The sequence below is a fragment of the Bufo gargarizans genome, chromosome 9 (assembly GCF_014858855.1).
Source record: "Bufo gargarizans isolate SCDJY-AF-19 chromosome 9, ASM1485885v1, whole genome shotgun sequence".
In the NCBI taxonomy this organism is placed as follows: domain Eukaryota; kingdom Metazoa; phylum Chordata; class Amphibia; order Anura; family Bufonidae; genus Bufo; species Bufo gargarizans.
The window spans coordinates 177,979,490-178,000,553 of record NC_058088.1 but is presented as its reverse complement, the minus strand read 5'-3'; the positions used below and the strand labels follow the sequence as shown (position 1 = coordinate 178,000,553).

The 21,064-nt window shown below is 48.5% G+C and overlaps 1 protein-coding gene across 7 annotated transcripts; it reads right to left on the bottom strand.

The window, feature by feature from the left end:
- Positions 1–204: 204 nt before the first annotated feature.
- Positions 205–20,881, bottom strand: SLC25A25 (solute carrier family 25 member 25). Of its 7 annotated transcripts, none has more exons than XM_044306336.1 (11): positions 20,475–20,881; positions 6,224–6,350; positions 5,869–5,956; positions 5,231–5,266; positions 4,999–5,110; positions 4,460–4,633; positions 3,406–3,558; positions 3,189–3,296; positions 2,938–3,105; positions 1,694–1,844; positions 205–1,566 (listed from the first exon to the last, which is right to left on the bottom strand). In XM_044306336.1, the coding sequence occupies exons 1-11, from the start codon at positions 20,835–20,837 to the stop codon at positions 1,382–1,384; spliced, it is 1,665 nt and encodes a 554-aa protein (XP_044162271.1). In that variant the 5' UTR covers positions 20,838–20,881; the 3' UTR covers positions 205–1,381. The 7 variants fall into 7 exon arrangements, with proteins under 7 accessions (XP_044162271.1, XP_044162272.1, XP_044162276.1 ...); XM_044306337.1 differs by having other exon boundaries at positions 4,475–4,633; XM_044306341.1 differs by lacking the exon at positions 20,475–20,881 and adding an exon at positions 7,826–8,065.
- Positions 20,882–21,064: the final 183 nt, after the last annotated feature.

Below are 21,064 nucleotides of genomic sequence, written 5' to 3'. Positions count from 1 at the left end.
GTACAATGCAATCTCCGGTTAGGCAAGCTCCACAGGTTAGAGTCCACTTTTCAGCGGGGAAGAGCCTGTCTTTAAGCAAGAACATTAAATTAGGGCAGAGGTTACTGTACGCCACTGACAAAAGTACCTACTGCCTACAATCTGGTCTGACTCAGAAGGAAAAGAAGAAAAAAAAAAAAAAAAAAAAAAAAAAAAAAAGGGGAACTTACAAGTTAGTGAAATTTAAAAAAAAGCCATAATACTCTAAATATAATTAACATTTGTAAAAATAGCTCAAACGTAACAAATAAATATAATAAATATATAAGCTAGGCAGTAAGACAAAAAGGAATGTGCAACAAACGCTGTCCTGGATGGACACAGATAACGACCCTGTGTATGGATGACAGCGTTTGCATAAATTAAGACACCTGCTGTGGATAGGTAACCGTAGTCTGCATACCAGTCCCAACAGCCATGACACAGGGTGGGCCGATTCATTTGGGTACACATCACCTGGTCTCAGTGGAGGTCATTCATTTACTAAGAAGGAGAGGCAAAACTCCTAAGATATCTGGCACAAATAGCGGCCATGATCACTTCCTTCTGAGTAGACAGGTCAAATACTGTTGGAGGCCACTGTAACCTTCACCGGGTAGACGTGACTGGTAGATGTGCATATGGGGAAGTCTATAGGGCATTCGACCCAGACGAGCATGATTGGAATGCAGAACGCCCGGGTCGATATGACATCTAGAGCCACCCCCGTGTCACGTGTATCTCAACCTACAGTACGGTTAATTGTCAAAACAGTAAAAAAGGGAACAGGCCTATCGGCGCCAATTGTGACGCCCTACAGCTTTGGTTTGTGGAACCGGAAAACCCCAAGATGGGGTAGTGCAATTTCACAAACCCAAAGCAGATAACATTGTCTGGTGTTAAAGTGCAAACACCCATTGGCTACTGCACCTTGTCAATATGCATGCTGCAGGTTATATAGTTTCAAAACTATATTACATACATTCAAAATGAGAGATGCTGTCCTTTAAAAAAAAAAAAGGACACTGTACATAAAACTGTCAAAACATGTAAAATGCAAGATAAACTGAAAGAATAAAACGCAATGTAAACACGGCTCCGGCTTGGAAGAAGCTAGTGGCCCCAAAAAAGAAAGGGGTGGAATAGGAGCAACTCAGGTGACGAGCTCCAACGTGCCAAGACCAAAGTGTCACATCCTTCTGATTCTCGGGGGAAAGGGGGGGGGGGGGGGGGGGGGGTTTGCACAGCTTTACTGTTGCCTTTAGTGTTAAACACATTCACAGAATGAAGACGGGGCCTTTTCACATCCAGGGAGGTGCGCCCCAAGACTGCAGTCCAATCACCGCGTTTCACCAGTGGCTCATTACCGAGAGGTCACCCCAAGTGTGAGCTTTAGGTTCTCGTATACCACGTAGCTGATGCTCACGGCAGGGATCACCTTCATGAAGTTGGGGGCCAAACCCCGATACAGTCCAAATGCTCCTTCTGTCTTTATAATGTGCTTGAACAGTTTGCTCATGGTCGCCTGTGGTGCGCCTTCGACAGAGGCTGGAAAAAAAATTAAAAAAAATGTACATACTATTTCAGCCTATGCGATTACACCTCGTATAGTGAACTGATAATTTAGAACCCATCCAATGTCCCATCACAACGATGAATTAGTGCTAAGACTTACCTTGTGCTTGCATGCGTGTCCTGACCAAGGCTAAGGGATAGCTGGCAAGCTGCCCACATGTACTGGATATGGTCCCACAAGCCAGTAACACAAATACGCCTGGGTCAGCGCTACTTGTGGCGTATCTGTTCAGCCAGGCATTCTTCAAGGTCTTTATAAGAGGGAGAAAAAGAACAAATTAGCACTTGATAGTTACAAGCAATATGAAAAAGTAGGAGATTAACAAGTAGATTCTTACAAACAGAAATCATTTGAAAAAATAAATAAATAAAAAAAATCAGCTTCCTTGAGCAGCGAGGTGCTGCCCAAGAGACTCCACATCCTCTTTGATTGACCGGAGCAGACATCTCACCAGGACCTGTGCCAAAGCGACGAGTAGCATCGCAAGCGCAGATGCTGACTGTACCCAAACGTGAATGGCATATGCTCAGGTAGTGGCAGCAGTGCACATGCAAGATTGATGGGGCCAGGCGAGATGTCCGGAGGAAACGGAAGTCTCTTGACCAGCAGGGCCAGCCCCTCGCTGCTCAAGGAGGCCGATTTTTGAACAATTCGCTCATCACTATTAAAAAGTTATTCCCATCCCATAAAGTTATAGCATGTCGCCATTGCTACTTTATGATCAGTCGCGGTCTGACCTGTGGTCCTGAAAATACAATCAGCACTGTGGCCTCCTCACTGGTTTTCTCTGCACAGGGGACTCAGCTGCACAAGAAAATGGAGCTAATGTGCGGGAAAAAACACGCCAAACGCATGCTGTGGTACCTTCATTAGCAGTATTAGGGCTCATGCACAGGACTGTTTTCTTTCCAAGTCCATCTTTTTTTTTTTTGCAGCCCGTATGCGGAACCATTTACTTTAAAGGGTCTGTAGAAAAACGGAAATGACTCTGTGCATTCCGTTTTCGTATGTCAGCAAGTCTGTTCCGTAAAAAAATAAAATAAATAGAACATGTCCTATTCTTGTCAGTTTTCCAGACAAGGACAGGTATTGTTACAATGGATCCGCCAAAAAACTGATGCAACAAGGACTTCACATGGATGTCATCCATTTTTATTTTCAGGCTGCAAAATACATACGGTTGTGTGCATGCGCCCTTAGTGCGGGGCATTGCTTTTTGAGACCAGAATAATCATGTGACCACTTTCTCTAAACACTATAACAAGTGCTATTACAATAACTTATAGATCACGATTTTATTTTTTGTTTTTTATACATATCATTCAGATAGTCAAGAATCTCACCTCATACACTGCCAGGTCAATGCCTGCATATGGAATAATCCCCAGCATATTCGGGACATAGCCTTTGTAAAAAGCAGACATTCCTTCCTTCACCAAGATTTTTTTCCCGCAATCCAACATTCCTCTGTACTGACCCGTCTTGCGCAGAGCCATCCGTGTTTTAAGAACCTGCAAGAGTGAACAGGTTAGTCTTTCCCAAGCACAGGTAGTCTGTGCATCACAAAACTGTGCTGGGGGGGGCAAAGACTCACCTCCATAGGGTAGATGCTGCTTTGAGCAATGACGCCAGCAAGAGACCCAGCCACTAGTCGCTCCCGGATTCCAAGCGTCTCCTGATCGCTGCCCATGAGGCGTTTAATCTGAGGAAACCAAAAAAGTTATAGGACTATTGAGTCATCAGTAGAGCCCCAAAGACAAAAAAATTAACCCGATTAAACTAACCATTTAGGGTACAGGTCTTGGCCTCACCTGTTCATAAGCCATGAACTTAATAGCAGATTCTGGTGCAATTTTGATGACGTTGATGCCGTTGCCTCGCCACAGTGAGCGGAAGCCTCCCTCGCGGATCATCTGTGTGAATCCCCCCAAGATAGACATGTTGTTGTGACGGGTAGCGTGGACCTGGTAGAGGGAACACGAGACCACAGGCTCAGAAACCAGTGCCAATCCCAAAAGAAAACAAAAACCATCTTCTGCTTGTTTGTTGGAGGGCTACATAATCCTAATAGGAATGTTCAGCGCAGGGTACTTTGGCTAAAGCCTGAGCTGCCAGTGCGTCATTGCTATAATACTTTAAAGAACTTTTTTTTTTTTTAAAGACAAATCCGGACCACCTGCGAGTGCGACAGAATATCAAAAAGGCATAACCTGAGAGAAGGGTCATTTATTACATCAGCTAAGACTGACGTAAAGGAGTCACAGGCGCCTGCCACACTTGCAAGCAATCATAGGTGGGATATTGATCATCGGAATTTATTAACACCGGTTGTGGTTCGGTTGTTGACGTAAAAATTAATTCTGCTTGTGAAAAAATGGGCGATGACTTCTTAGGGTATGGCCGCGCAGTTTTCTTTTGGGATGAGGCTTTGAGGCAGATCTGACTGCAAGATTTTCAGCCAAAAGCAAGAAGTGAATCCACCAGGAAGGAGACACATAAATCCTTCCTTTAGATTTTCTTTTCAAATCCACTTATGACCTTGTCCAAAAAAACTGCGTGGCCATACCCTTACTGTGCTGGCTTTCAAAACCATGAGAATTATTTCATGTTGCCAGTTTCAGCAGCAACCATATACGCTGGCCAGGAGTCTCCAGTGATTTTGTTACGCAATGTCCTGCACTAAAAATGACCACATGCCAGAAGGCAGTTTGTTCTAGGGCACATGCTGATCTGTAACAGCCGAGCGACACCTAGTTCAAAGTACAACATTCCTATCATTTATGTCTGTTGTAAAAATTACACAAGCCTCAATGACATAAAAAAAATTTGCACAATTTTACAGGTATACCATGGACGTGTACGTACAGTAATGTCACGCACCTGCATGAGGACCTTCAGGCGGTCGAGGGGAGCTGTACAAGTTCGAGACACTGCACCTGCTCCGCCACCGGCGACTAGATGCCTCCACCACATCCCGGTTTGCTTCTCTTCAACTGTAAATTCATCCGGGACAATCAGATTTTCTCCCACATCAAAGATCTGCAAAGGGAGGAGAGACACTGGGTCAGCACCGGTAGTGTCCAGCGAAAACGGATAAGCCATGCTTCACGTAAGGCAGCCACTGCTGTCACCAACCACTGCTGCAAGAACTATTGCTAGACTGTCAATGCAAATTTTTTCCTTCTAGTATATATGTAAGGCGGCAAGAACTTCCGGTTGTCTGAATACTAATAAACCAGACGTCGGGTGCTGCAGTGGGCGGAATAAACCGGCTCAGACTGAATGGGATCAGTTACTGACGAGGTGCAACTTGGTGCCAAATGTTCAGCATCTGAATTGCTCCAGATGCAGAAATGCGTCTCGTTTCCAGCTGTAAGGAACAGAGATAAGAAAAGGCAGCGTACCGTAGAGTGCTTCCAGTACAGGATGATTTCCGGAATGTTTTCCGCAGGGTGCAAGAGGTGATAGTCCCGCCACTCGTTCCAGTCTATTGTCATTGTGCCGTTCTTATCCATGCTGCAATGACAAAAAAATGGCCAGAAAGTCATACAGATGTACGGGCACATATTGGCATATAACATGTAGGAGCCACGAGACACAGCGAGGGGGACACAGATGTGATGAGCACATACTTACTGGGTGACAGGACCCCAGCGGTAGCCCGTCCTAATTCTGATAGTCACACAGACAGAAGCAAAGGGAAAAGATAGCACAAATAAGAAGGTTATTCCCTGCCAATTCTGTAACACCACAGAATCCACAACACGCCTGGCAAGGAGCATACAAGCAGTTTTACACCCCCATTCGTTTTGACAAGAGGTATATGGGGATTGTGTCAAGTGTAATGGGGTATTAAAGGGGTATTCTGGTCACGTGACGTCATTAGATTACTGGGACCCCCTCTGATCACAACAGGTACCTGGTACCCCCCAGGAGTACTGCTGCTCCATTCATCTCTATGGGAGTTTGGGAGACAGCAGAGTACAATGAATGGCAATCTCCAGAACCTCCATAGAAATGAATGGAGCAGCTGACCAGCCTCTCCACGGAGTGCGGGATTCCCCCGTTCTTCCTACTGCCTGGACCCCCACTAATCTAATAGTCATCTATCCTGTGTATAGGTGATAACTTCTTCACGTAACCGGTATACCTTTAAATCTACTTTATTGCAAGGGGGGGGTGGGGGGAAGAGAACATGAGACACGGATAACTTAAGATGGGACACAGATGACAGGACACACACGGGCTGACGGGGACATTTATCGAAGGCTTACCGCTTCAGGATTTTCTCGGCCTGCTGCTCAGAGATGTTCACTCCTAGGTCTCGGAGAGACTGCATTATTTCCTGGACATCGATCCTTCCTATTGGATAAAAATAAATAAAATAATGTAGGTTTCCTTATACACATGGAACTGCAATGCTGCAGATCTAGAGGTACTGCGCCCATTCTTGCAATTTATTATGTACCTCGCGATTAAAAAGGTGCCGTGTCCAGCTAATGGGGCCAATATAATCTCAGATCAACTAAGTAAGGATTTGCATGTCCCATACAAAGCTCAACGTCGGCGTCATGAGGAGGCTATGCCCGGGTGCAGGTGTAGCTGAAGGACATGAATGGAAATACTAACCGTCATTCTTCTTGTCCAGGCTCCGGAAGACTAATCTCAGTTTCTTTTCATGGTCACGGAGGTAGTGGACAAACTCCTCAAAGTCCAGCTGTCCATCCTGGTCCTTATCTCCGTCTTTCACTATTTTCTGTTGGGACAAACCAGAAAAGAGGGCGTTAAGTGACATCCCAGAAATAGGACTCCTTGCTGCATTATTTAAAAATGTCAAATACAGATTTTTTTTTTATGTCCGCCTCAGCTCGGTGTGATCCCCCGTCAGGCTGAATACACTGTGCTTAGGACACAAACTGCAACCCATTGCTTGGGTAAAACCGGTAACAACAAGCGAGTACCGACACCTGCAAAACCCAAACCCATCAAGCTGGAAATGTCAAGGATCTCCTGCAGTTGGCATTGTCCTAATGAACCCACAAGCCTATACGGTACACTGCGGCAGTGGAGGGGTTAAGAGGGCACCCGTCACGGTGCCAAGTAGAAGGTAAGAGGAGCGCGATCGGCAGGGAGAGTTACACTGACCTTTGTAAACTGTCTGAGCTGCAGTCACAGGACCCTCTCCGGGGACACCGAGCGCTGCAATCTAAAGATAGTTGGGTGTGACATTGGGCACCCTGACCGGCCACAGAGCTGGCGATCAAATGAACAATTCCCATAAATCAGACTACAACTGATATAACACAGAACATCCATCTCTCTGGAGACCTCACACTTGGCAGACACGCGCTATATCTTGGGCCTATCGCTTCATTTATCAGGACTGGACAATCCCTTTTCGGAACAATGATGCATCTATGGCTACGATGAGGGCGCTTTCACACGTGTTTAGTGATGCATTTCTCCGATGCAGTTTTTAAAGCAAAAACTAAAAGCAGAATAAAATATTATTTCATACATAAACCTCCTTCATTTATGATCTATTCCTGATCCAATCTACATCCAAACAGCACAACCTAAGGCTACATGCACACAAATGTATTTTATTTGTGTCCGTTCTGTTTTTTTTTTTGCGGATAGGATGCGGACCCATTCATTTTAATGGGTTCGCAAAAAATGCGGACAGCACACCGTGTGCTGTCCACATCAGTATGTCCGTTCCGTAGCCGCCGTTTTGCGGACAAGTATAGGCATTGTTACAATGGATAACCAAAAAAAAAATAAAAAATAATGTAAAATATATATATTTATTTATTTATTATTGGCATGCAAAGACTGTTTTTGCACATTCAAGACTGTCAGTTTTACAGGATTGCACTTCTGAAGATCAGTATGAAAAAAGCCATGAGGGAAGTAGGTCAAAAAAGGTACAAAAACACCAGAAAAGGAGTTAAAAAAAAAAAAAAAAAAGGAGAAAAAAATTAAAATGCATGCTTGTACTACATTTAATAATTTCCATAGGCTTACAGGAAACACTGGTGGCATTTTTTTTGCAAAAAAATAAAAAATAAGACAAAAGCACCACCATAAAAGTCCACAAAGACTTGAAACCAGCCTTACAATTAGAGATCAAACTAATTCCTAGACTCAGATCCACACCAGTGCGACCACTACTAGACACCAATCTGCGTTATACCATGCAATCCCAAGATCTAAAACGGAGGGACTCACCTGCCTCCAGTCCCGGTAGGTAGAGAATTCCTTAGACGGAATGAGAACGCTGAGCCTGAAAATAGACTTCAGCTCTGACGGGAGGCCATCGGATTCAAAGTACTGAAACTCCGCCGGAGACTGATCGAGCACCGGCACGTACAAGCTGAGACAAAGCATTGTGAAGGCGCAGCGCACTCCTGCACGCGTGACAGCCTCTTCCCTGTGATAATGCAGCTCACTTCCTTTAGTGAAACTGCAGAAGCCGGCAGGTCCCAAGCCTTAGGTATCTGTGCCCTGCAGCGATTGGGTGCCTCAGACCTGCCCCCTCCCAGACCCAGCTGATGGAACCGGCCTACTAAAGCAGCCAATGGAGCGGGAGGCAAGTCCTCCAGCGTGACCAGGGATTCTCCAGCCATGTAATTGATGCAGACCTCAGGGAAGGAGATAGGTGCCAGCGGCAGCAGACAGAAGACTGACCTAAGGCAATCCCAAATGCCATGGTTCTGGCCTTGTAGAATGTGCTGAATCTAATTAACCCTTTCCATGAAACCCTGTACACAAGTCACGCAAATGTTCCACAGACATACTGACAGCTGCCCTGACCAATCAGTATATAGTATATATCAGGGGTAGGCAACCTCCGGCACTCCAGCTGCTGTGAAACTACAACTCCCAGCATGCATAATGGCTCAGAGCATGCTGGGAAATGGGAATTGCAGTTTCACAACAGCTGGAGTGCCAAAGCTTGCCAACCCCTGGTAGACATGCTAAGGGTGCGACCATGTGGTCTGGTTTGGAAGCCGAAAATCAGGACTGGATCAGAACAGGAGGGAATGTATAAAGGACAGATACTTCTCTTTTTTGACTCCAGTCCTGGTGTTGGCTTTCAAAACTGCATCACGAAACCTGATCGTCTGGAGGTACACTAAAGGGCCAATGTTTGGGCAGATACGGATGATAATTAGCGATAATCAGCATGGTTAAAGGTGGCGCTTATTACCCGACTAAGGAGCCAACTACTCGTAAATTGGGGTGGTCACTTAAATCATCATTCCTGGGCAGCAGATTGTTGATTTTATATACTGCCCGTTTACAGGGGTGCCGACCACCCTGCAATAAAGCAGTGGTGGTCGTGCTTGCACTCTATGGGGAAAAGCGCCTGCCTCTCTGGTGGCCAGGAACGCACACAGGCACGGATGTGCTGCATCTCCCGTTCCGGCCACCTTGTATCTGTCGTGGAGTGGTGGTTGTAACCCCTGGAAACGATGCAGTGTATAAGGTGATAGAAAAGTGAATGAAGCCAGTAGCGGAGGCAATATGGGCAATCACAATACATTAGTAAGTGTCTCGTATTCACTTTCTCTACCTATTAAATGCCATTTGCTGAAGTGAGACAACCCCTTTAGGCAAAAGGGATTATGATAAAGACAGGACTTGTTCGCTGAAACAAAGCCTAAAACTGGAGCGGTAGAGGGGGGAGCGATACCTGCCCAGCGAGGAGATGAGCCCTCTTGGATGTCAGCCGTTTAGGATTAGGCAGGGGACATATTAAAGAGATCAGGTCTGCAGAGATAAAGCTGCACGTGAGGTCGGGCTCAGCCAGAACACAGATGAGGGGTTAACTGACGGGCGCACTGCCACACGCAATGACATTGAGGAGATCTGGAGGCATCCGTAAATCCCAGAAATCTCATTACTGGCGCGCTGCGATGAAGGAGCAGTGGTGAGGCACTTTCTGCAATAGTCATACAACCAAAACCAGCACAATCTGCATGAGGACTTCTGCGCTGACGCGTTTGTGAGTTAGCGACGAGGTTTTCATTACCTGCTGCAGGAGCTTCATGGGTGCCACCACCATCAGAATCACCTGGCCCTCAGATGGGTTTTGGTCCTCTTCCTCTGACCCGGGAGAGCTAGATTCATGGTCATGGCCAGGGTCCTGACATGTAGCGCCAGGTAAAAACATGCCTAGGGCCTTCCGTATAAACGAAGTCATCCTTCCCTGCGTGCTCAGGACCTAAGAAGATGCAGCGTCACCTGGAACACGCCCTAAGCTCCTTGGAGATCCTTGGCAGCTGTGATCTTCTCAGAGAACACGTGAAGAGACAGCAGGGCTGGAGCTAGGCTGCCGGCATCTTCTACAGGAGCGTCGTCTGCCTCTGAAGCCGGCTGCTCTGACTCTGCATTCACACTGCAGCAGGGCTCTGGCCAATCACAGCCGCCGACATTAACACGTTGTCTGGTCAAACTACTGAGCATCCTGCAATCCAAGAGAAACCCCTGCATCACTGCTGGCCCGTCACCAGAGAAACGTCTGCTGAGCCCCATCGAGGTGACAATCAGGTTAAAGGGGTTCTCCAAGAGTATAAGATGCCCCTTATGCGCTGGGCACCCCACATGGAATATACTTACCCCGGTCCCCGAACCGCCGCTTCTCCCTGCCCACGGATGAAAACGGAGCAGCCAATGACCGGCGGGGCAAGCCTCCCCAGCTTCGCGGGTGATGCTAGCGAGGCTCGACACAATCTGCCATTGGTTGCCGCCCGACACCGGATGTTTTCATCCATGTGCAGGGAGAAGCAGCAGCGGCGGCGGCGCGGGGACCGGGGTAAGTATATTCCATGTGGGGACATTTTATATTTTTGGAGAACCCCTTTAATGGCTCATGCCCATGAACGCATTTTTTCCCCCACATCCCATCCACTTTTTTTTGCAGGTCAGATGCGGACCCATCCACTTCAATGGGGCCACAAAACAGGCATCCGTAATATAGAACATGTCCTATTTCTTGTCTGCATTACTGACAAGGATAGAACTGGACGTTCGGCTGCACAAAGTGCGAAACGCACGCAGGCCGGTATCCGTTTTTGCGGATGCCGCAGTTTGCCGACCACAAAACAGGCAACGGTCGTGTGCATGAGCCTTCACAAGAACACGAGGCAGCACATACTGCCCTGAGACAGTGGATCATTGATGTCCTCAGCCTCTTCTGCAAGGAATGATCTCAGGCTGGGGATGGAATAGCAGCAGAAGCGGAGAAAGACGCCGACCATTATTTATAAGGGGGCTTTACCCCTAAAGGTGTTACTGTGCAATGAAAAAGGAGTTTCAAAACTGCAATATATATGCAATATTTTTAGGAACGCTACATTTCCCCCTCTCTGGTAGCGCCCCCTGCTGTTTCACCGATGCCCAAAATTCGAGTCCACCTTCTCTTGCATTCAGTGGTGGTCCTGCACGCTCAGTGCTGGTGAGGAGACCCAGACACCTTTCCTTCATTCATCCCTAATTCATAGAAAATTATGGATAGATATAGTAACCAAGAAGAGTGCATCCTCTTCTGCGCAGGAACTGGACCACTTCAGCCACCGTCCTGCGCACAACAGGAGGCAGCCAAACAATTACAGCCGTTGTAATATTCCATGTCAATATCTATTAAAATAAAAAATCTAATCCTGCCGTTTTCACACTGGCCAATAAGCCCAATTATTGGCGCCACTCAGTCTGTAACGATCACTGTACTGCAGCCATCTGCTTATCATTATAGGCAGGATTACAATGACAGATATCACACACATATTACACAAACACGGGATCCACCATTCACAATAGGTAATATCATAGCTTATCTTCTCCCCCTCCCTGCACAGGTCACAGAGCATGCCTACAACACTCTCCCATAACTCCTGACTATTGTCCATGGACCATAGTGGGTGTTGTAAAGCAAATCTCTAAATGCCGTAAAGAAAAGCTCAGGCAAGATGGCCGCCCCCATCGTATTGTTCAGGAAACAGAATAAATAGTCTAAAATCTAAATTTACAATCAAAAAATAAAATCAGATAAATAAATAAAAGAAAATGTTAATCTAATTTTAACTGGCAGAAAAAACACATTCCCTTTAAAGCCTCTTTCACACAAACAATACGGATTAGGTCCGGATGCATTCAGGAAAACTCGCAGGCAAGTTTTGGATGCGATTGCATTCAGTTTTTATTGCGCGAATGCGCATTGGTGTGTTTTGCGCGCACGTGATAAAAAAACTGAAGGTTTACAAATCTCTTAGCAACCATCCATGAAAAAAAATGCATCGCATTCGGACTTGCTTGCGGATGCAATGCGTTTTTCACGCAGCCCCATTCACTTCTATGGTGCCAGCTTTGCGCAACCCCCCCCGCAGCATATAGAACATGTTGCGATTTTCACGTAACGCACAAGTGACAACGCTCATGTACACAGACCCATTGAAATTAATGGGTCTAGATTTAGTGCGGGCGCAATGCATCATGCATTGCACCCGCGCGGAAAACTCATGTGAAAGAGGCCTAAGAATCATTTAAAAAAAAAAAAAAAAAAAAAAAAAAAAAAAAATCGATGTTTACGTTCCATATACAAAACCATTCCTTTCAATGGTTCCGCAAAAAATAAATAAAGGAAGTGTACTCCGTATACCTTCCGTTTCCGTATATCCGTTCAAAAGATAGAACATGTCCTATTATTGTCCGCATAACGGACAAGGATAGTACTGTTCTATCAGGGGTCAGCTGTTCCGTTCCAGAAAAAAAAACTGAATGCACACGGACATCATCTGTATTTTTTGTGAATCTGTTTTGTTGCGGATTGCAAAATACTGGAAAAAAAACGTACGGTCGTGTGCAAGAGGCCTAAGAGACTATAGCCAAACAGTCATTTGCAGAGAAACCCAGATTTCCATCACTGCAGGAACGCAGCCTTATCTGGCCAAAAAAAAGCTGGAGGACGTAGGCGGAGGTCCCCCTGTTCCCGGTGAATAGACGCAGGACACAGAGGCTATTGAGGTCTGCATCTCAGAGGACCATAAGGAATGTGTATAACGGCACAGCTACGAGCCAAGAAACGCATGGGAAAGCGAATGAAAGACGTAGGCAGCAGGGCTGCAGAGTCACTGGGAATGTTCCGGCTCAAGCTTAAAAAAAATTCATAAATTTAGAATAGAGAAGAGTTAGTCAAATATATTGTACGTTCCCTACAGAGATAGGCGGCCGCAATACGGTATGGCCTCGCTCCCTTCTACACGAACCGTAATATGGCCATGTGCATGAAGACTAAGGCCAGTGTCACACTGGTGATTATCTTGTCCGGCAGGGGAACAGCCTGCCGGATCCGCACTACAGCGTGCACACGTATGCTGCCGGAAATCTGTCTGGCCCCGTTCACTAACGCGGACCGGCTGGAGCACAGCAAATAGGCTGAGGCAGCCGGACAAACAGATGCACGCAGCGTTTTTTTGTCCGGCCGTCTCTTGGGCCCGGGCAGACTTCTGGCGGCACATGTGTGCACGCTGTAGCATGGATCCGGCTGGCTGTTCCAGAAAAGATAACCAGTGTGAAACTGGCCTGTATGCGCTTGGCGGTCCGCAAAACACAGATAGCGGCCTGTGTGCGTTTTACATTTTGCAGAAAGCCGGCAGCCATTTCTATGATAGAAATGCCTATTGTCCACAATTGCAGACAAGAATAGGACAAGCTCTATCTTTTTGGCGGGCCGCGGACCCACGTGTGCTGTCCGCATCTTTTGCAGCCCCATTGAAATAAATGGTCAGCACTGGTGCGGACCCGTACATACGGCTGTCTGAATGAACCTTAAAGGGGTCGTCTCATCAAGGACAATGGGGGCATATCGTTAGGCTATGCCCCATTGTCTTAGGTGGGAACCACACCTATATCGAGAACGGGGCCCCGCAAGTGAAGGAGGGCGCACTGTGCATGCGCAGCCGGCAAAAATAGCTGAGCGCTGTCTTGGCTATTTCAGTCAGCCCCATAGAAATGGATGGGAGCGGAGGCCGCGCATGCGAGGTACGCTCCCATTCACTTCTATGGGGAGATGGCTTGGTGGTGGCCAGACCTTCCAGGGCTCCGTTCTCGATATGGGTGCGGGTCCCAGCATTGGGACCCGCCCCTTTAAGACAATGGGGGGATATCCTAGTGATATGCCCCCATTGTCCATGATGAGACAGCCCCTTTAAGGCTTAGGCGTCCAGCACATAACTATGTTTGGGCCACGCCCGATCTGCATTTTGCAGACCCATCCATTCCCACAGGATGCACACGGCTGGTATCTGCATTTTGCGGATCCACGGTTTGTAGAGGCCTAAACCTTTCGACATCTGAGGACCTGCAGCAGTGATGCCCCACAGCAGGTATATTCTTGCTACCTAGTCAGTGCCCTACATGAGGAGATTGTTTTATGGGTAATCAGTCAATGGAAAGTTGAGCAAGAAGACGGAGAGAGAGAGCGATACGGTAAGGAAACAGATCACTGTCTCTTAATATCTTAACTGGATTAGGGAAATGGTGGACGCACAAAGCGCGTTAGCCAGGCTAATCTCCAGACAACAAGACATCCCGATCTTGTGCTTACAGCTGCGTTCTATAAAGGGAATGACCCCGGGAGATGAAAGAAAGCAGTTTAGTCACATCATCAAGATCAGGGCGACAGATCTTCACAATGAATCGGCATCAACTCTGGAAAGAAACGTGATGCAGATATTGATATCAATTTTATGGAGGATCCGACACAATGGGGGAGATTCATCAAAACTGGTGTAAAGGAAAAGTGGCTTAGTTGCCCCTAGCAACCAACCAGATTCCACCTTTCATTTTCCAAAGGAGCTGCGAAAAATTAAAGGTGGAATCTGATTGGTTGCTAAGGGCAACTAAGCCAGTTCTACTTTACACTAGTTTAATAAGTCTCCCCCAATATACCAATCTGCCCTGCGGAGTTCTGAACTCACTTGACATCAAGGCAGGAAAAAAAAAAAGTAATAATCTATGATAACTCCGCTAGATAATGAACAGGACGCAAACTTTGACCTTTGCAATAATCAGCATGAAATGTGCAACGTGTGAACTTAGCCTTAAAGGGGTTGACACATCTCATACATTGGACGGTGGGGGGAGGGTACAGCTAGGCTATGCCCCCAGGGTCTCACAGGTGTAGGTCCCACCACATGCACAGGTGTGGCCACGCTGCATTCATTTCTATGGGACCCCCAAAAAAGCTGAACGCTCAGCGACTTCAATCAGCCCCCTAGAAGTGAATGGAGCACCATTCGTGCTTGTGTGAGGCTCTTCACATGCATTTCTATGGGGCTTCCGAAAATAGCCCGGCGCACCGCTCGGCTATTTTCTGCGTTCCTATCGGAATCAATGGAGATCAGCCACACATGCACGGTCCATTTTCCTTCAATTTGTGGGCTCCGTTCTAGACATAGGTGCAGGTCTCAGAAGTGGCATCTGCACCAACCAGACATTGGGGGTATATACTAGCGATGTGCCCCCGCTGTACGAGATGGGCCAACCCCTTTTACGGAAGCTTAAAGGGTCGCCGAGTGTCATAGTACTGAACGAGAAGAGCTCTCACAGCGCGGCCTCCCTCCTCGCTGCAGAAGGACTTAGTAGGAAGTCTATGGTCCCGTCTCCTGCAGCGCGGACAGAGTGCGATATATGAGCGCTTCTCTGTCCGTTTTAGCGATTGGTGAAGGTCTCAGACTCCGCGCTCCCACCAATCCAAACTGATATGTTTCTAAGACATACTAAAACAGGGCTCAGCACTCTCCAGCACTCCACCTGTTCTGAAACTACAACTCCCAGAATCCTCCCTTCTACAGGAGTTACAAGAATCCCCGGGTAAGTGTGCAGGCTGGGAGTTGTAGTTTCACAGCAGCTGGAGTGCCGAAGGTTACTGATCCGTGTACTACGAGTTCTCCAAAAACCAGAGTGACCCTTTAACATGTTTATTTCCACAGCACAGATGGGACATACCACACTTCAGTGCAGGGGGGGGGGGGGGTGTCACCCCGCTGCCCCATCAGGAAGGCAGCGCCGCGTCTTCTCCTGCAGCAGCTTGCTATGGTCTTCAAGTACCAAGAAACCTAAAGGACTTCTCAGTCATAAGGAGCTTATCTGGAAAGGAGATACAGCAAGATTTCCTCTACTTCCTACAGAATCCTCTGTGGAGAGGGGGAAGCAGGGCGGCACAGGCAGCGGAGGGGGAAGCAGGGCGGCACAGGCAGCGGAGGGGGAAGCAGGGCGGCACAGGCAGCGGAGGGGGAAGCAGGGCGGCACAGGCAGCGGAGGGGGAAGCAGGGCGGCACAGGCAGCGGAGGGGGAAGCAGGGCGGCACAGGCAGCGGAGGGGGAAGCAGGGCGGCACAGGCAGCGGAGGGGGAAGCAGGGCGGCACAGGCAGCGGAGGGGGAAGCGGGGCGGCCCAGGCAGCGGAGGGGGAAGCAGGGCGGCACAGGCAGCGGAGGGGGAAGCAGGGCGGCACAGGCAGCGGAGGGGGAAGCAGGGCGGCACATGCAGTAGAGCTGTCAGCATCCCTCTGCAGCTGCTCATAGAATGTAGCAGACTGGGCACTGCTACATCGTGGGTATGACCTGGTGTGGCAGAGGGCTTATTCCCGTCATTATACACACGTGCCGGAGCCAGGACGTCACAATCACTGGATGTGTAATACTATACATGACTAATCATACCAGAGAACTGACTCATCGCATAGCAGAGCAGGCCACAAAGACAGATGGGAGGGCAGCAAAGCTCCACGCAATCTACATTATAAACATATGCAGCGCTGATGACAGCTGCCACTTTTTTTTGGGTCAGGTGCATTGTTACCACGGAGACCTAGTGCCGATTCAATGTGTCGAAATCACATTACACACTCGTTACTGCTGTCCAGTCCAAGTAGGGCGTAGCGTAGGTATTTATGCTTCTGGCGATTCAGATCCGAGCAAGGTCAGAGGTCTTGACATGATTGGATCTCAGCACAGAAGTATTGATGGCACTCGTCAGCAGGATCAACCCCATTAAACCAGGCGTATTGCCCCGTAGGGTTGGTCCTGCCGATTAAAGTGAAACCTTTAAGAAAACCAGTTGTGTTCCCAAGACAAGACTTCGAGGGAGATTTATCAAACTGGTGTAAAGCAGAACTGGCTTCAGATTCCTCCTTTCATTTTCTAAAAGGAGCTGTCAGAAATGAAAGGAGGAATCTGACTGGTTGCTAGGGGCAACTGAGCCAGCTCTACTTTACACCAGTTTGATCAATCTCCCCTTATTATTTATGTAAATGAGGGCATCAGTGCACTGAGGGGCGGGGCCAGCTGTGGAAAGCTGAGGTGCACTAAGAGACTAGTCTCAAGCCCTCGGTGCACTGAGGGGCGGGGCCAGCTGTGGAAAGCTGAGGTGCACTAAGAGACTAGTCTCAAGCCCTCGGTGCACTGAGGGGCGGGGCCAGCTGTGGAAAGCTGAGGTGCACTGAGACTAGTCTCAAGCCCTCGGTGCACTGAGGGGCGGGGCCAGCTGTGGAAAGCTGAGGTGCACTGAGACTAGTCTCAAGCCCTCGGTGCACTGAGGGGCGGGGCCAGCTGTGGAAAGCTGAGGTGCACTGAGACTAGTCTCAAGCCCTCGGTGCACTGAGGGGCGGGGCCAGCTGTGGAAAGCTGAGGGGCACTAAGACTAGTCTCAAGCCCTCGGTGCACTGAGGGGCGGGGCCAACTGTGGAAAGCTGAGGTGCACTGAGAGACTAGTCTCAAGCCCTCATCTGCACAAAGAAGAAGCCTTTTCCTGGGAACGCTGCAACTCATTTTCACAAGACAGGCATCATTGTAATCAGTAGGATCGACCCTACCACGCAGTATGCCTGGCTCACTAGGGTTGATCCTGCTGAAAGGTGCTCTTTAATACTCTATTCATTTTAGTCTTGGTCTCCTACTAGGGTAACACATGAAGGGTGGCACCCATTATACAGCACGTCACAGGCTCTAAATTACACAGTTGTTATAAAGCAAGCTGCACGGTCACAGGATAACCACGGGCGGGGCATGGCGATTTTTTTTTCTCCAAAATTGCCAATTTCTTTTCTTTTTTTTGCAATGGTAGCAAGAAAACGTGCAGCTTTAACACTAGGAAGATATAATGTAACTAATGTTGTAATCCCAGGATTACAAGGTGATCCACAGGCCACACAGTGTTATCGTGGGGGAATTGGTGTCACCTACCCTATAATAGACCATGAGAGATAGAGATGTATATCCTCTTCTGGAAACAAATCTATGATAAAAGCACTACATGTCAGGGATCGGTGCAGTCGGTGGCAATGATGCATATGCTTAGGTGCAAGAATAAGTCCATCGATTCACACAGACATTCAGTACGTCTATAGCAAAAAGGGCAGAGGAAGGTTGTCGGATTTTCTGTCTATCCTATGACGTGACCAGTGTGAATCTATGGCACAGACTATATGGCGGCATTGTAGGCGAATGCATCCCAATACAAGTAAACCTGGTTCTAGTCACCCTACGCCCTCCCGGAGCTCACGGGAGGCCTGAATGACTGTTTCCCCCCCTGATCTGTCTGTTAGAAGGGGGATGGGAAATTTATTAGTATTAGAAGAGTCATTGCAAAGTTATTTCAGGCATCCCCGGCCCTCCTGACCGCTGCTCCCATCGCCCAATAACTGCACAATGCAATGGAAGGGGGGAAATGCGTAAGAGGTGATCTGCAAACAGTGCGGGCACCATGCCACCCCCTGCACCTATGGATATGATACATCTATAGAAAAACAGTGCAGGCACCATGCCACCCCTGCACCTATGGATATGATACAAACATCTACAGAAAAACAGTGCGGGCAGCATGCCACCCCCTGCACCTATGGATATGATACACATCTATAGAAAAACAGTGCGGGCAGCATGCCACCCCCTGCACCTATGGATATGATACACATCTATAGAAAAACAGTGCGGGCAGCATGCCACCCCCTGCACCTATGGATATGATACACATCTATAGAAAAACAGTGCAGGCACCATGCCACCCCCTGCACCTATGGATATGATACACATCTATAGAAAAACAGTGCGGGCACCATGCCACCCCCTGCACCTATGGATATGATACACATCTATAGAAAAACAGTGCGGGCACCATGCCACCCCCTGCACCTATGGATATGATACACATCTATAGAAAAACAGTGCGGGCACCATGCCACCCCCTGCACCTATGGATATGATACACATCTATAGAAAAACAGTGCGGGCACCATGCCACCCCCTGCACCTATGGATATGATACACAGCTATAGAAAAACAGTGCGGGCAGCATGCCACCCCCTGCACCTATGGATATGATACACATCTATAGAAAAACAGTGCGGGCACCATGCCACCTTCTGCACTTATAGATGAGATACACGCACATAACTATAGAAAGCACTGTGCCAGCAATGTTTATCGAGCGAAGCAAACATTTACGCTGCGGCTTTACTCACCTGCCGCCTGACATGAGCTAATATTGAATTATTGATCATGACGCAAGTCACTCTGGAAACCCGGAGCAGTGTGCACGGCTCATGTAAATGGAGGACAGGCCTGCCCAAATACCTGCCCCAGTGTCCGCCAGCTCAGCCGACACCGCAGCACTGTCACAGAGCGAGTTGCGCTGCGCTTTTTTCATGCCCACCAATGGATTACAACTGGGCCCGATGATGCAAACCTTCCTCATGGCGAGTCAGGTGAGGACTGCGTGATTTGGGGTGCAGCAGCAAGTTTAATGGGGTTGGCCCATCTCATCGCTAGGACATGTCATCAGTCTGGGTAGCAGAGGTGGGAGCCCCGCACCCATCTAGAGAAGAGTGCTCTGCAGTGAAGGGGGGGGGGCACACCATGCTCTCCATTCTTCGCCATAGGAGTTCCACACATGGCCAAGCGAGCGCGCTCACCTATTATCGGAAGTCCCGTAGAATAAAAGGTAGAGTGCACCGTGGCAAGCGGGGCCACCTCTCTATTCACCTCTATGGGACTGCCGAAATAGCCTAGGCAGACCTCCCATAGCAGTGAACGGAGGGACCCGCACGTGTCTGATGTGTATAGCCTACCCTAGCCAAAGGCCAACAATGGCCCAGATGGGAATACCTCTTTTGAAGGCCACGTAATCAAAAGGCGCAGGTCATGCTGAGAGTTGTAGTTTTCTATGCAGCAGTGAGGTTGGTTACCCTAGAGCGGTTCAATCAGGTTGTCAGACAGTGACCCTCATCTTAATACTATCATAGTCTATGCAATATCTAGGGGGAAGGGTCACAAACATTACCTGACAAGATCATAAACCATACTGTCCTAGCAAAAGACCAAGATCCTCACCCTCTCCCCCCACCAAGATCTCCAACATGGAGCTCACCTGCTGCTGCAAAACTACAACCCCTAGCTGTCAAGATGAGAGTTGTAGTTCATAAACCATACTGTACAGGCAAAAGACCAACGTCCTTATCCCCCTAAGATCTCCAACATGCAAAACTACAACCCCTAGCTAGCATTATCAAGATGGGAGTTGTAGTTCTGCATCAGCCAGAGAGCTGAGGGTACAACCAATCTAACACAAAGGCCTAATATGTCTCACAGCTGAGGGTCTGCTACAATTGTCCAGTAGACTTTCCGCACCCACGTGCCCTGGCAGTTTGTTACAATGTATCAGTATGCTAAATCGACACAAGTGTAACAAACCATCAGGGCTTTCAAGGATGTTTCCATTCACTGACAGCAAGTAGGAGGGTGAAAGGATCGCAGCAGGCAGTGAACTACAGTGTCCAGCATGGCTGGTCATCCAGGGGTCCTAGCGCCCTCTCCTTACCCGCAGCTCCATCTCGGTCCGGTGGACCCCGAGCCGCCGGAGCCCCACAGCCAGGTCATCGATGCAGATGGCGCCGTCCTTGTTGACGTCCAGCTCCTGGAAGAGAATCTGCAGCCGCCGTTCGTGCTCTGGTCCGCCGCACAAGGCCCCTCCGCACGGGTCCGCAGCCAGGGCAGCCGCCAGGGATGAGGGGGCCGGGGACTCGTGGGTGTAGGGGTTCCCTCCCAATGTATCGCACTGACAGAACACCCCGCTCAGCAGCGGTGAAACCAATGTGCGAGGACGGGCCATAGACGGGAGCACTGAGCCGTTAGCAGTCGAGTAGATCCGGGAGTCGTCAGCCACGAAGCTCGCAGTGCTCATTAAAAGCCGGTATATGGCGGCAGGAAACGCGATACCTCACTGACGTTGACCAGGAGCTTCTGTCCCACCCTCGGCCAATCAAAACACTTCTCCCACACCAAGGACCAATCAGAAGCGTCGACCTTGGGGGCTGTGCCCGTACGATAAAGCTGTGTTCCTATTGGCTGTCAGGAAGTGAACTACAGGCGGGACAGCCAATCAGATTTGACGTATTAGGAGGGAAACGG

Excerpts from the sequence above, each read along its gene's own strand:
- SLC25A25 (XM_044306336.1), bottom strand. The coding sequence starts at position 20,837 with ATGAGCACTGCGAGCTTCGTGGCTGACGACTCCCGGATCTACTCGACT. Across the intron at positions 6,351-20,474 it reads GGACCGAGATGGAGCTGCGG|AAAATAGTGAAAGACGGAGA; the intron begins GTAAGGAGAGGG and ends TTGTCCCAACAG. Across the intron at positions 5,957-6,223 it reads CCTGGACAAGAAGAATGACG|GAAGGATCGATGTCCAGGAA; the intron begins GTTAGTATTTCC and ends TTTATCCAATAG.